This window comes from Varanus komodoensis, unplaced genomic scaffold, assembly GCF_004798865.1.
Source record: "Varanus komodoensis strain SLA01 unplaced genomic scaffold, ASM479886v1 scaffold45, whole genome shotgun sequence".
Lineage (NCBI taxonomy): Eukaryota > Metazoa > Chordata > Lepidosauria > Squamata > Varanidae > Varanus > Varanus komodoensis.
The window spans coordinates 7,221,532-7,236,898 of record NW_025336011.1 but is presented as its reverse complement, the minus strand read 5'-3'; the positions used below and the strand labels follow the sequence as shown (position 1 = coordinate 7,236,898).

Genomic DNA, 15,367 nt, shown 5'->3' with positions numbered 1-15,367 from the left:
CTGTCTAAATAACCCCAATTACATCCTTTTGGCAATGCACCTATCCCTGATTTCCCTGCAATTAGTTTACCCCCAATAATTTCCTGTCTCTCGTCTCTCTTCAACTGATTGCCCTGATTCATTAATAACTCCTAGTTCACTGGATGACAGTTTAAGCTGAGTAATGTAAAGAACTGTCAAGCAACCCTAAGTAGTGAATGATGAATACACAAGAAATTGTTCATCCTGAAAAGTGGGGGAAGGGGGGAGGAAGAGGAGGGTGGGAGCTTTTTTGGGAGGGCAGTGGGAAAACTATTCAGAAAAATCAATCGTTGCTTTTTCCTCCCCGCTAAGTGATTGTTGTTTTGCTTTCAGGCCCAGAAACATGCTTTCTCAGACTAAAAAAACCCCAAACAAACACCCCCCCCTTTTTTTTTAAAGTGAACAGCTAGAAAGTTCTATATTAGGGTTGGGCCACTTTAATAGTAAAAATGTATTATTCAGAATGCTGTATGTAGGTGTACACTGGCAAATGCTCTTTCCAGAATGCCAGCTCATGATCCCTTGTCAACAAAACCTTGCCCCCACCCAGAGAGTGACTCACCCTCTCAGAGATGAAAGATGAAGGTGCGAAGAAAGGGGACAAAGCTGTGATAAAAGTAGTCTGAAAAAGTCCAGGATTCTTGGCCTTTCTGCACAGAATTTATCAGGTACTAATCATAGCCTGATCACAATTGTTTATAGGTTCTTTAGATTGTATGAGAATCCTCCAGTTTTACTCCTGTGTCTAGCTAGCACTCCCAGTGACTTTTTCTAGAGCAGGACAAATGCAACATTCAATTGCATTTAATTGACAGGGTGCAATTTCCTTTCTTGTGTCAGCACTATTCTGCTATACCACAGAGATTATGTAGCAGGAAAGGAAACAATCTTGTGTAATGCTTGGATCTCAGTTCTGCTATAAAATGGAAAGTGGATACAGTGTCTCACAGCTGATTAACCGCCTTGTGTAGAAAAGCTCATATAGCAGAAAAAGCATGAGCAGACTGGTTTACGGCGCGCCCCTGTGCCACACAGGTGCATCAGACATTTCATACCGACAGGAGAAGCCTCATGGAGATTGGACTTTGGTGCTTCAAGATGTTCAGAAAGGAAGGCACCTATTTCTGCCACATGTTTGGGGCAGAAGAACTAATGATCCTTCTAATCACATCCCTAATGTCTTTGTTTCTTAAACTGTAGATAATAGGGTTGAAGAGAGGGATGAGGAAGGCATAGATTACCGCTATGATCCTATCATAATGGACCGACCCCATCCATGACAGCCGCATGTACATGAAACTGGTGGTTCCAAAAAAAGTAAGGACCACAGTGAGGTGGGATGCACAGGTAGAAAAAGCCTTCTGGCGTCCTTGTGAACTCTTGATCATGAGGGTGACTTTCAGTATCTTTAGGTATGAAAAAAGGATGAGAGAGATGGGGATCAGGATGACCACTGAATGGAAGGAGAAGTCTACCACAGTGTTGATTGATATATCTGTGCAAGCCAAGCTGATCAGTGGAGGGAAATCACAGAATATGTGATCAATGTAGCTATGCTGACAGAAGGGCAACCAGGAAGTCAGGAGGATTTCTGGCAACGGACATAAGAAGCCACAGGTGCAGCATCCCAGCACCAGCTGAAAGCAAAATTTGGTTGTCATGGTGGTTGTATAGGTCAATGGGGTGCAGATGGCCAAGTAGCGGTCGTAGGCCATCACTGTGAGCAAACAGGCCTCTGAGATCCCCAGGCTATGGAAGAAATAGATTTGCAGAAGGCAGCTACTGAAGGAGATGGACTTCTTCCTTCTCAGAAGGTCCACCAGTGTTCTGGGCATGGTGACAGTCGTGTAGAATACCTCCAAGGCAGCCAGTGTGGCAATAAAAAAATACATAGGGATGTGAAGGTGGCAGGTGGCACAGATGATGGTGAAGATGATGGTGTTGGCACTGAGGATGAGGAGGTAGATCACCAGCAGGATGACAAAGAGCAGTGTGTCATAGTTCTCCAGGTCAGGGAATCCAGCCAGCTCAAACTCCACCACTGATGAGTTTGTGTGGGTAGATTCCATCTGTACCCCAGACAGTCTAATCTAGAAAAGAAAAGTGGAAATGCAGCCAGGGTGGGTGAGGGAAGGTTGATGTGAAAAGAAGGTAGGCTGGGAAATGAATCATCTGAGCCCACACACCCTCAGCTTGTGGGGCTCTCAGTGTGCTCAGCTATGCAAGAAAGGCTTGAGGTCAGGAAATGTGTTTGTGTGTGTGGCAGGGAGCTCAATAAAATTGAGCCTTGAACCTCACAAAATTATTTCGGTGAGGCCCAATCTGGATCTCTCAGCCTAACCTACCTCACAGGTCGTGCGAAATGAACGTGGGATGGTGGCATCAGGAAACCCTGGAGCTCCTTGGAGAAGGGGTGGAATGTAAGTGGGAGGAATAAAAGCTGTTATGCAACCTTAAGTTGTTAAAAAGTAAAATATCCACAAAGTGAAGAAGACCTACTCTGAGATCTGTTAGCAGGGTTATATCAGTAATAGCATCTATTGTTATCCCTATTTCATGAAGAGTAGTGAAGGTATTGAGCCCAGTTAGAGGAAGAATAAATGTCACAACCTGAGGTTAACTCCATTTGTATTATTTACAAGACTCTCCTGAAAGCGAAGAGACTAGACAATCAGCTGAAAGGATCAAGGATTTCACTTGGGGAAGATGCTGAGGCAGAGGAGTGGAGGAAAACCAGGCTGGGGTTGTCAAGAGGAACTGCTGAGCTGGCCAGCTGCCCCTTCTGCTCCCCAGCACTGGCTGTCATATTCTTGTGCATCTGCTCCAGTCTCCTAAGTTATTATTGTTTTAACAAGGAAACTTTAAGACGCAGACACACCGCCAGGTTCAAAGTGAAGATTGGTAGAAAAAGGTAAAGTGGAAGGAAGGAAGGAAGGAAAAAAGACAGACAGTCTGACCAACCAACAATTAGCAAGTGCAAGGAGATCACTATAGGCTATTCTTTTCTCCAGGTTTCCCATTCTACTGTACAGAACCACATTCATTACATACCGGCATCAGAAATGAGTTCTTATTGTTTTCAGGAGAGAAACAGTGTCTTCGCCCAGGATGGGAAAATATAATTCCTTTCCTTTCCCCTGTGCACATCTCTTGCTTATTATTTCTGTCATGGCTGCTCTCCAGAGCAAAATATTTTCCCCATGGAAAATCACCTACCCTACCCAGTGTTAAAAAAAAAGTTATCTTAAAATTCAAATACCAGGGGTAGTGCTAAGGACCAAAAAGAGTTGGGACTGAGGCCCAAAGGACAAAAAGAATGCCCAGATGTGCATTTATCTTTCTCTGTGTGGGCTTCTCTATAGGAGGCATTTATTACAAACTCATCAACCAGCACTAATGGAAGTCAGTGTGGCCTTTTCATGATGCTGTTGTTCTCTGAGAACTTGTCCTGAGTTCTCCAGCCTTTTTCAATGTTTTTTTTTAAAGTGAGATGGATCTGATATTAAATTTTGAATCATGGCAAACCGAAGCCTGTTGAAAAGACAAAAACCTGCTATTCTGCAGTCAGAGCACATCACCACCTTCTGGATGGTTAAGAGAATATGTAGCGACGCAGAGAAATGCAACCCGCTTGGAAAAACCTGCTTGTAGAGGATGCATTTTACTATTCTGCAACAAAAATGGAGGAAGAAGTGGGGGAAAACCTTCATGCAGAGATGCCCCATGTATCTTGCAAGGACTCTGTCTTCTAACGATGCCCCTATTTGTAAAAAGGGATGTATGACCCTGGAGAGGTTTGAGAAAACTGCCTCATGTAGAAAGATGCAAGGGAAAGGGCAGCCAGAGCATAGACATGTGTGGGCCCAAAGTCAGCTAAGGGGATGAGATGCAGATACAGGTCATCAGGCCCCCTGTGCCTTCACTTCAGAAAGTACCATGGCCTGCAGGGTGGTAGGGAAGAAGGCCTCCTAGAGGTTTGAGTCTCCAAATGAGCGATTTGGGCTTCGGATCTACTGGACCACTTCCTAACACTGCCTCTGCCAAATATATCTAGGTCATTTGTGATGGGAATGGTTCGAACTAACTCAAGAAGCACCAGTTAGTAAAGGGACCATCTTTTTCGCATGGCACCCTTAGTCCTCACTGAACTATGTTTGAGTTTTGCCACCACCAACTTAGGATTCCCTTCGTCTATTGATTTTGTATATCTGCAATCCTTGTGGGTCCTCCAGATAGGCGGATCCTGTCCTCTTGTATCCAGGGAAACATGAAATGGCACGGACCTCCTCTCCCATGGCCACAGACCAAGCTATGAATGCACAGGAGATCCAGCTATGGATTGCATCCAATTTGTGTTTTTTATGAATTGTTGGGAATAGTTCAGAGATGTTTAGTTATTGGGTGGTACAGAAGCAAAATAAATAGTAGTGGTGGGGGCAGAGGTAGTAATAGTAGCAGTAGTAAGATCAAAAATAACCACCCAGAGTAGATGCACCATCCCTCAGACATTGGAGACAGCAGCCTCCACTTCAACCAAGGGTGGAATCTCCTGGAAGGGCTAAGAGGCTGCTCTACTGCAATGCAAAGAAAAGGAGGAACAGGAGGTGTTTGAGCTCCACTGGCCTTCCTGGCTCCTTCCCACAGGGTGTAGGACAGTGCAATCTCTTAGGACTGTGCACTTAAATAGGGTGCATGTTATAACATTAGTAGGAGGTTAATAGGCATTTTTTGCTGTCTCTGTGTGTGCTGGGCCTTGCCTGAGTGCCCTCATACCCCAATTGTCCAAGCAGTGAGAACTTCAGAGGTGTCAGCATCACCCAAGGCTTTGGTTACCACAGAATGAGGTGCTGCAAGCTTATGAAGGTTTGGGGGTTTTCTGTACTTCTTTTAGTGATATCTGGGTTATTTAACAAGGACATTTACAGCAGTGCTCCGGCAGGTAATGCATTCCATAAAAGATGACTCCAGAGCAAGGCTGCACAACTTTTTTTCCTCTTGAAGGCCACATTTTCTTGTAGTGGACTCAAGTCAATGGTAGGTGGCACCAAAGTCAATGATGGGCAGAGCCAAAACCAGGTGTGTTTGATCCTCATATTCCAGCAGTCCTTTTTACCTCGTCACTTTCCAGTCTTCTTTTCATGTAGAAAACCTGTTAAGTTGGATAGACCAGAATAAATGTCCATTCTTTTTGCTGGTGTGTATACTGTTAGTAACACTCTTTCCTTTTCTTCGGAAGAGAAAATATTCCAGACAACAGAGAGTTCTTTTATGTCAAACTTTATTGCAATAGAGGGAGTTGGAGGCTTTCCTTCCCCTTTCCAACTCCCAGAGCACATGTTTACATCTCATATTTATGCCCTTTTCCCATTTGCTCTTCCCTCCTCCTTTCCCTCATTGGCCGAGGTACCGGGTGGTTACAATCTTTCCATCCGCCTATTTCAAGGTGACCCAATACCTCTTTTCCCCTCCCACTTCATACCTCCCATGTGCATTATAATGAGCTTATTTTCTATGCAGGGTGTGTTAGTTAATATTCATGAGGTCAATGAGCAAGAATACTTCTATTTTGTCTATGTGCCAGTTCCTCCTTCTATTTGATCCCAGCCCCTTCCCAGCCCCTATGGCTAAGGAATTTTCTTTGTTACATTTCCATTCTTCCTGTTTCCTTGTTCCAAATCACTTCCTTTCTCAGATATTAACATACATGACTGAGATACAGAGGGTGTTACTCTCCCTGGGGAACTTGGATGCCCTTCCTAGATGCCTCTCTATCATTCAGCTTGCATTTCTGGTTTCAGAGCCCTTCAAGCCTTCCTTTAAAGAACTTTGACCTCGTCTCCTGTGTTTTTGCCCTTAAAATATTTTCTGCAGAAAATATAAATAAAAGCATATCCTAATTTTGAGGAAGCTCTTGCTTCTGCCTCTCCTTGCATTTCAACAACCTGAACCTCCCTTCTCTTCTGGAATGAATGCAACCCTAACCTGGCTGCAGTGTGTGCAAGCAATCACCTGCTTAACTAGGGCAATCTACTGTGCCATTTTCTTTCTTTCCTTTTTAAAAAACTGATTGAGTAATTGCACAATTCAGTTCCAACAAAATAAAAGTGGGGGGGGGGGATAAAAATGGGTGTCTTTGGTACTCTGATTCTGGGGGTGGAGAGCTGTGACTTTCTCCTAAAACAGGAATTGCAGCATGGATTAAGAGCCATCAAACTGGCACACTTTCAGTCTGCCTTGCGAGTTGGTTAGCTGGGATGATGAGATTGAGTTGACTGTCTGGATAATAAAATCAGGCTAGGAAATTAAATAGATCACAGATTGGGCATCTTTAAAGGAATCCACTGGGACATAGCCCAGTTTTAACTTTTTAAATTTTCATTGTGGTTTTACTTTAAACTAACTTTATGTGCAATCTTCTAGCTCTGTGCTGAAGGCACTTATTCATTTTTTAAGGGGATTTTAAAAGTGGACTGTTTATGATGGAATTGTGCAATTCACCCACATCCACAGAGCATTTTTGCATTTCTACTGGCAGCAAAGGGTGGATGTTGCGTCCTGCTTGGGCTCTGAGCAAGTGAGCAGCCTCCAGCAGGGCTCTTTGATGAGGCAGCAGTGGGCTGGATGCCTTTCCTGTCTTCAGATCTTTGCTTCTGGGGAGTGCCACCCGACACTGTGGAATGGGGGTGTGGTGCAAGTCCTCTAAACTGGCACTGAAATTGATGGGACTTGGAGTCTGTCATAGCCATCCATCTGCTTCACAAAGTCTGAGGGAGGGAGTGTGTGACAAGGGGACAACAGTGCCCCTTGGCTGTGGCCTGTCCACAGTGTGGATGGAACATCGTGAAATGCTCACAATGACCTGGTGTTTGCAACACAATAGTTCCGCATCGGTGGCCAGTCATGACGGGTGGTCATGTTGCACAACCTTGGCATGGTTTCTTCAGGGTGGTTTATTTTCTCATGAGCAAGTCACCCTGAAAACCCATGACTTGTTTTAGGATTGCCAGCACGCGTGCAGATATCATCCGAACCCAGCACAGCTACTTCGTGGCGGGTTGTTGGGAATGAAAACAGAATCCGATGGCGGAAGCAGCAAATTCCCCTGCTGCGCCTCACGGCTCTGCTAGTGTTGCCACCACCTTCCTCATCCTTCTTCTGTGCCCCTGCCCCGTCTTCCCAACAAGGGCAAAGAAAAAATGCCAGAGAGCATCCTGAGCACTTTTGTAACTCCCCTCCCCCCACCACTCCTATTTTCGCTCTTGTATAAGCACAGGTACAATCACCTCAGAGCTGAAATTTGTGCAAGTTTCCCTTCCCCATTATTCCTTTGACAAGTCAGATGTATACGCTAGTTGATCCTGCTCGCCCTCTGTGACCCACATGACTATGTGGCGACTGCCAGGCATGGTGTGAAGTGGCAGGCGGGAAGGGCAGGAGGGAGCTGAAGGCAGCTGTGGGGACTGATGCAAAGAGGCGCTCTGCCGCAAAGACGCCTGAGATGCGTGCCGAAGCCAGTGGAAGGGGTCAGAGGCAATAAGGGGTGGCTGTGCAAACAAACCACAGCAAGCCAGGTGGTCTGTTGGGAGTTTGGTGGCTTGCTCTGTGAAAAGCCAGGCCTTGGTGGCTTATTGCTGGGTGGCTAAGCATGGCGTGCCAACCTACCCATTGGAAAAGCACTAGACGTGTGGACGGTACAATTGCAATTCTTCTTGTAGTTTACAATGGAAAAGCAACAATTTTATCAGGCTGTTCCGCAGCAGCAGCAACTTTGGAACATGGCTCATAACTGGGACAAGGGGTAGTCCATCCTTCCCAACCTAATACCTTGAGATGTTTTCACTGTCAAAGTCCTTTGGCCCCATTCAGCAAGGCCAGGAGGTGTGGACCAAAACGCCTGGTGGACACCAGGTTGCGGGAGGCTGAGCTAAAGGGAGGGTGGCTTTTGGAGTCTGAGCACACGTTTCAGAGCTTCCTGCATTTCTTTGTTCCTCAGGCAGTATATCATGGGGTTTAGCATTGGAGTCACCACATTGTAAAGCACAGATGCCAAAGTGTTGATGTAGACAGAATGGCTGCCACTGGGCCTGCTATAATTGAACATGCAGGTGCTGTAGAACAAGGTGACCACAGCGAGGTGAGATGTGCAGGTGGAGAATGCCTTGCGGCGGCCCTGAGTGGTGCGGATCCTCAAGACAGCCTGCACAATCTGAGCGTAGGAAACCAGGATGGAAAGGAACGGACTGACACCCAGCAGCAGGGTGACCAGCAGCAGGGTGATCTGGTTGATGGATGTGTCTGCACAGGACAGCTTGAGGAGCTGTGGGACATCACAGAAGACGTGGTTGAGGCTGCGAGAAGCACAGAAGGACAAGCGGGAGGTCATGACGGTGTGCAAGACTGAATTGAGGAAGCCGCAGCCCCAGGAGGCTTTCACTAGATGGGCACAGACTTTCCTACTCATGGCAAGGGTGTAAGTCAGAGGGCAGCAGATGGCGATGTAGCGGTCGTACGCCATCACGGCCAAGAGGAGGCATTCAACCCCCACAAACGCCACCAGGAAGAAAAGCTGCGCCAAGCAGGCCTGGGTGGAAATGGTCTTGATCTCCGCCATCAGATGCTTGAGGATGTGGGGCAGCGTGACTGATGTGTAGCAGACATCCAGGAATGACAGGTGCCGGATGAAATAGTACATGGGTGTACAGAGGCCACGATCCAGCCACGCAGTAGCCAGAATGAGCCCATTGCCAAGCAATGTGGTGATGTACATGGTGAGAAACAGGAGAAAGAACAAGACCTGAGGTTCTGGGAAGGTGGAGAAGCCCAGGAAGACAAATTCGGAGATTGCGGTTTGATTTCCCATCTGCTCCATGTCATACACCTGAAATGCAGAAGAGATTTAGAGCAGGGTGACGGAAATGGAGGGGTAATACATACCACTGACTATTGTGCTTATTTCAGCCTACCTTGCATGTTGGCATTTATCTCATTTGTGATGTGCAGATCATGGAAGATGATAAGATGATTACCCACAAAACCCCTGGCATGCACACAGTGGGTCACAAGAATTGAACAAACAACAGCCACATTTTATCTACTTTATTCTCAAGTGCTGCACATAAAATGCACCAAAACAAGCACTTAAAATACAACATAACTGCAGTAAATATAGTAACAAAATGTACAACATAACCACATAAATCAGTAGAATAAAATATGATAACAAACTTAATTTAGGTACAACATAACAGTAAATCTTATATTTATTTAATTTCACTATATTAAACTTCCTAACTGTCAGAGCAATACAACAGTGGGACCAGTTTCCAAGAGAGGTCATGGGCTCTCCCACCCTAGAGACACTCCAGGTGAAACTGGACAGTCATCTGAGTGGGATCGTGTAACTTAGTGTCCTGCAATAGCAGAGGGCTGGACCCAATGGCCTCCTTGACCCCTACTATTCTATGAATCTAGTCTCTGTTCAATTTCATTCTATTATTTTTTGCTTGGGCTTCTGACCAGTCAAGATCATTTAGAATTTTATTTCTAAGTTATTAGCTATCCTACTCAATTTGTGTCATCTGCAAAATTTTGATAAGCACCCCCCCCCCGCCCACCCACATGCACCTCTTGCATTCTTCTTCCTGCTGGTTTTCCTGCACTGGGGAATATGCACTAATTAATCCGAGTGTGGAATAAAATAATTCTTTGTCTGAATTATAGCCATAACTGAATCCAAGAGTTTAGTCCACTACTGAACCACCAGACATTTTAAAGAACTGCCTTTCTAAATCTGAGCAATATGCTCCTTCCTCAAAAAGATATACAAATGTTCACATGAATTAAATATTCCTTCAACTTAGCTATAGACTCAATTACATGTACCCAGCCCAGAGACACTACAATAATAAAATAATAGCATGCGTACCTTTACAAAGAGAAACCAACACTTTCTTGCTGGTTTTCTTAAGCAAGCTATTTTTAATATGGAGCAGAAAATTTTAGGGAATCAGCCTACCTGGCTACAAGCCCATAGAGCAGGTTGATGAGGGGTCTGGAGGACATGTCCTCTTAGAAGCAGTCGAAAGAGGCTGGTATGCTTGACCTTTGGAAAAGAGAACAGCTGGGTGACATGATAGCTGTCTTGTAGAGTACGGAGCACAGCTGCTCTCTGCACTCCAGAGGGCAAGACTAGAACGAAATAGATGGCAATATCAGGGAAGTAGTTTACATTAGACCATAGACTGCCTTAGGAAGTGGTGGGCTCTCCTTTGTTTCTTTATTACATTTATATCCCACCTTTTTTCCTTTCAAGGAACTCAAGGCAGCTTAGATGATTCTAATTTGCCAAAGATATTTCAGCAGAGGCCTGGTGGTGGTCCGTCACTGATACTGTACTTGCATCTTGCATGACAGAACTACACTGAGATGGGGGCAAGGGTGGTTGAACTACATGGTCTCTCTAAATCCTAAAAACCTGCTGTTTGTGATGTGTTTTGCCTGCAATGGCAGTATAAAGTTTAGTTCTGTGACTTTGTGCATATATTCTTGGTGTTAATGATGATCATGTGATACATTTATATACCCCTGAAAATATTAAAAATAACTCAGATTGGTTACCTAGCTAAGTGGAGACAACAAAATGAAGATACAGCATGCAACAGACAGCATGTATGTGTGCAAGAAATGAAACATGGGAGAGATGGGAAGCTAGCTAGATCAGGCAACAGCTGGATAGAATGTCAGGAAGAAAGTCCTCTGCTCTCCCAGACCTGGAAAAAAGATAATTTATTGTAGTTAAAAATATACTATGTAATTACCAGTGAGTTCCACAATGATGAAGCATTCCTTTTGTATTTTCTTCAGCCCATGGCAAATATTCTTAATCATATCAAAGGATTAAATTCTATGCATATTTCAGGTCTTCATATCTTGTATCCAAACCACCACAAAGAAAAAATTCTCTCATCTCTGCTGCAGAGTTGTAGGGCAGAATATAAATATAAACTGGTAGCTTTGGGGTTGAGACATACAAAAGAGTTTCTGTTTGAGAATTCCCAGCCCAGTATAAGCAGGGTATATTTTCCCTTAAGAGATGACATTCCTTGATTGGGCCCAGAAGGACAGGGTAGGTCAGCCTAGTATGCATGTTGGATAGTTGGTAGCAGACGTTACCAACCTGGCACCCTCCAGAAGGGGGCTCCTGTATTTTTGACTATCAGATGTGGCAAACAGACTTGTCTTTGAGCTTTTTAACGCACCTGGTGACAACAAACTGGAAACAAGAGACCTGAGTTCTATGGACCATTGGCCTGTATTGTGAAACACCTTGACTCTGTTGGTACAGGAAGGCAGTCATGGGTGGTTCAGTGGTGAAGTGGGACTTCTTGGCATTAGAAAAGAGAGTCACTCACCATAGCACCCAGGTCTTTTTCTTCTGGATTTGTCTCATCAAAGCAAGAAGCATCGCAGATTGGTACAAAATATAAGGCATGCAAATCAACTAGAAATGTTAGACTGCATGCAACAAGTGCCATGTGGGCATTTTAAGATGAATATAAAATTATCCTATTGGTTGGTGAAATTAAAACTTAGCAGTATCTGCGTCTTGGTAAAACAGGTCTGCATCTCCTGCATAACATGAGCAAGAACAGAACAATTTTGAAATAGTTTCCATGGTTGAATAATAAACAGATGGTGATTCACATGAGCTTTAGGCAGTTACATTCTCTCATTTGATCATTTGCCAGATCTATTGTCTTAACTGTAGAGAGACAATGCACTGAAATTCATCAGGGACCACAGTCCAATTAACAGCCAAGAGTTATTTCCTTTTGATTTGAATATATGGACAGATTTAGGAAAATTTGGAAGAGAGGAGTAGGATATGGGTTTTTGTCCCTGTTACAGAGATCTGATTTTTAAAAACTGTAATTTAGTAGAAGGTGTGCATTCATTTTGGAAGAGGGCCCATTTGATTTCATTCCATTCATGCTGAAATCATGCTATGGGTATGAATGGCTGCAGTCTTTGGTATCCCACTTTTAACTCATTTGTGCGTGGGTGTGTGGTGGGGTTATTCGTTTTCTCCATCGACAGAGCTGATTTCAGTGGCTTCTTCTGGCTGCTGCCATTTTAATCAGTCAGAATCTCAAACATTGTGTCTTTGTCATCCATTTATTTGTGGGTGGGTGGTGGTAAAGGTGGTGATTTTCATTTCCACAAATTCCCTTAAATGACATAGTATCCAGTGAAGTGAAGAGGGTGGCCAGATGGGGTTGGTTTCAGGAATTGCATGCCACAAAACAGAGAGGTTTTTTGGTGGAAGGTTCCTTTCCCTACTATTTGGAGTTCTCCCACATGCATTATAGTTCACCCTATTCATCAGGGTCAGGCTCACACAGCATGACAAGCTAGAGTAAGCAGTGAGTGTAGATTTTCGTGGAACCAGGGGTGGTTGGTGAAGCATGGGTTGCTGTGCTATCTGAACCCAGCCTCAGTAACAGATCATGGCTTGTTAAACACAAACAACCCACAATTCAAAACCCCACAATAAATAATGGATTCACAAAGGCTTGTTTGTGCTTAACCAACTACAGTTGGTTAGTTTATTTGGGGTCACAGAACACAACAATCCATGATTCAAAAACAACCTGCGCTCAATACATTTTCTGGTTTGTCATGTTGTGTGAACTCAGCCTCTGTTTAGTATCTTTGGGAGACTAGAGGCTGGAGTGGCTTCTTGGAGGGGTAAGGAGTAAGGAAGTCCATTTCCATTGGCTCAGCTGTCCCAGTGTAAATCTGATGCCAACTGTATGACTAGTTGCTCAGATTGGCTCTTTTACCATCATAAGTGGACCCTGGAACTTGTGATGCGAAAGAGCCATGAAGATTTTGGATGGGCTTTTGACTGTTTGTAATTACACACTTGTTGACAAGTATAAAAGCAGAGCATGATGAATATTAGTAGTGGCCTAAAGCATGAAGCTGCCTCAGATCACCAGATAGCAAGAAGATGGACCCCTGCAGTCCTCTTTTATTTTTGGGTGCGGGAAACCTCAGGGATTTGGATGGGACATGCTCAAAGATATCAGATAAATCCAATTTCCACTCTAAATCTCCCATTTGAAAGGGATCATGAGTTTTGACAGTCAGCTGTCAGGGATCTGACATGGAAGGATGCGTTTAATAATGTTACAGAAGCTGAAGGATCCACGCTATCCCAGCTTTAATTTTGTTGAAGTTTTCATTTCAGGAAATGATCCAGTTTATAATATCAAATCCTGTTGCCAGTTTCCCATTTTCTTCAAAGAATACCTCAGTATGATTGTTAAATTGGATATTTCTCAGATAGACTTGAAGCTCAGAAAAAGGAGGAGAAAATTGTACACTTGTTATAATTTGGGGCAAAATGGTGCTTGGGGAACATTCACACGGGCATGAACAAAAGTTGATACTCATACTAAGAGACTCATACTGCAGGGTTGGAAAGACCTGCTACATCTTGGAGAGACAAATCATCTTTCTCAACCAAGAATAACCTGAAGCTCTCATAACATTTGCATCCTATGAGAGAATATGCTACCAATGATAAGTTTGTCTCAACACTCATTCTGACATTTGGTCAGCTTACCTAACCTATATTAGTGATATTGAATAGAATGTATTTGAATACATGTGCATGCATATGGAATATAGATATATATTATTTTCAAGATCAGTTTAATGCATCTCTGATCATTACTGTGTGGTTGCATGGGTTTTTCCTCTTCTTTTTTGTATATGTGTTTTTGCTCTTGTTTTGTATTCTTAGTGGTTTTGTGCTGAGGTTTGATTTTGTTGAAAGTTTATAAAAATCAAATAAAAATTATAAATATATATAAATTAAAAACTGTTCCAATTCAGGTTTGCAGATTGTCAGGAATTTTTCATAAAATCATATGAAAGGCCCTGCTGGATCAGGCCAAAGTGCCATCTAGTTCAGCATCCTGCTCACACAATAGCCAACCAGCTGCCCATGGGAAACCTACGAGAAAGATAGTAGCTGTTGAAAGCCTTATCGCTTATGAATGGTTATAACCTTGAGTTTTTAGAGTAAATACCCTGAAGATGAATATTATACCCTGGATTTTGTACTTTCTACAGAGGATTCCTTTATTTATTTCTGACAAGTAATTCCAAAAATGTAATGTTTTATTTCACAATTGTTATGGGCTTCTCTTCTTTCCTTTGAACCTCTACCAAATAAAGGGAAAGACGACATAGTTAGATGGTTGGACGAACTGAAACAAAACCTGCTGCTGACTCAAGCAGCACCAAAGCCCTTAATTGACCTAATATCTTCAGACTATCAACTTGACATCAATCCTGAAGAAAATCAGTGTAAACCTTCTGAACTGTCTAACTAAGCATCCCTACAAGAAAACAACTCAAAGTCACCTGGCCTGATTCCAAAGCATCACCAGTGCCAGATCTTTCGTGTGTAAGTTCAGCATGATTATTCAGACAATGTCAGGGTCACTGAAGGTGCTGGGTTACTAGAGTTTTTATCATTTGGCTTATTACCCATGGTGCAAGGCAGAGGAATGTCTGCTTGGGAAGGTATGCAAGGTTTCTTTTTTCATTGCAGAAGACTCACAGTGGATAAATTTGAAAGGTGGAAAGAACATTTTGAACAGCATGCTGGGGATAATAGAGTGGTTAAAAGACAATAAGATACATTTGTGTCCTTTCATGCTAGGAAGCCATTCAACAACACTTAAGTCAATCATATAACTTTGGCATCAGAGAAGTGAGCTTAAGAGATAAAATATTAGCTCTTCTGGTGGACCGGCACCTGATGTTAAATCTATTGGATGCAATTCTTAGTGCAACCTGATGTGTCTGAAGAACACGGTTGCATATATTTGAACTTAACTCTTTGGCAGAAGGTGCCGCTGCACACACTGCCTCTGATCTTATGTCCTTTCCGGTCGTAGTTCTTCTAAACATTTTTGCTTTCTTTGAGTATTTGTAAACAGGTCCCAATTGGTGCCAAAATTAAAGGCTGTTTCAGAAGCTGCCAGCTTTTCTGTAAAGCTCTGCACAAAAGTTTCACAAGCTGTTTTTAAGGAATTCACATTTGTATTTATTAGAGGTAACTGTTTGAAGATTGAAATTACAGTTTGTGCAGTTAATTGACATTGTTTGGCAGCAAAGCCTGTTGTAAATTCCTTTGATGGCTGATTGCCTTGCTCTTCGCTCCCCAAGAATGTGTAAACATCAGGAGAGGGTAATGTAGGCAAGAGTTCATTCAAGTGATTAGACTCTTTATGCAGAGCGTTATTGTTACTTATGGTCCTCCTGCGTG

At 43.4% G+C, this 15,367-nt stretch overlaps 2 protein-coding genes across 2 annotated transcripts; both read right to left on the bottom strand.

Annotated features, from left to right (window-relative positions):
* Window positions 1-1,139: 1,139 nt before the first annotated feature.
* LOC123030517 (olfactory receptor 6N2-like) lies at window positions 1,140-2,090 on the bottom strand. Its single transcript, XM_044444530.1, has one exon. It carries the CDS (start codon window positions 2,088-2,090, stop codon window positions 1,140-1,142), a length of 951 nt encoding a protein of 316 aa, XP_044300465.1.
* A 5,855-nt stretch (window positions 2,091-7,945) lies between these two features.
* On the bottom strand, window positions 7,946-8,890 carry LOC123030634 (olfactory receptor 5V1-like). The gene has a single exon (XM_044444721.1). The coding sequence runs from the start codon at window positions 8,888-8,890 to the stop codon at window positions 7,946-7,948; it is 945 nt and encodes a 314-aa protein (XP_044300656.1).
* Between the last annotated feature and the right edge of the window lie 6,477 nt (window positions 8,891-15,367).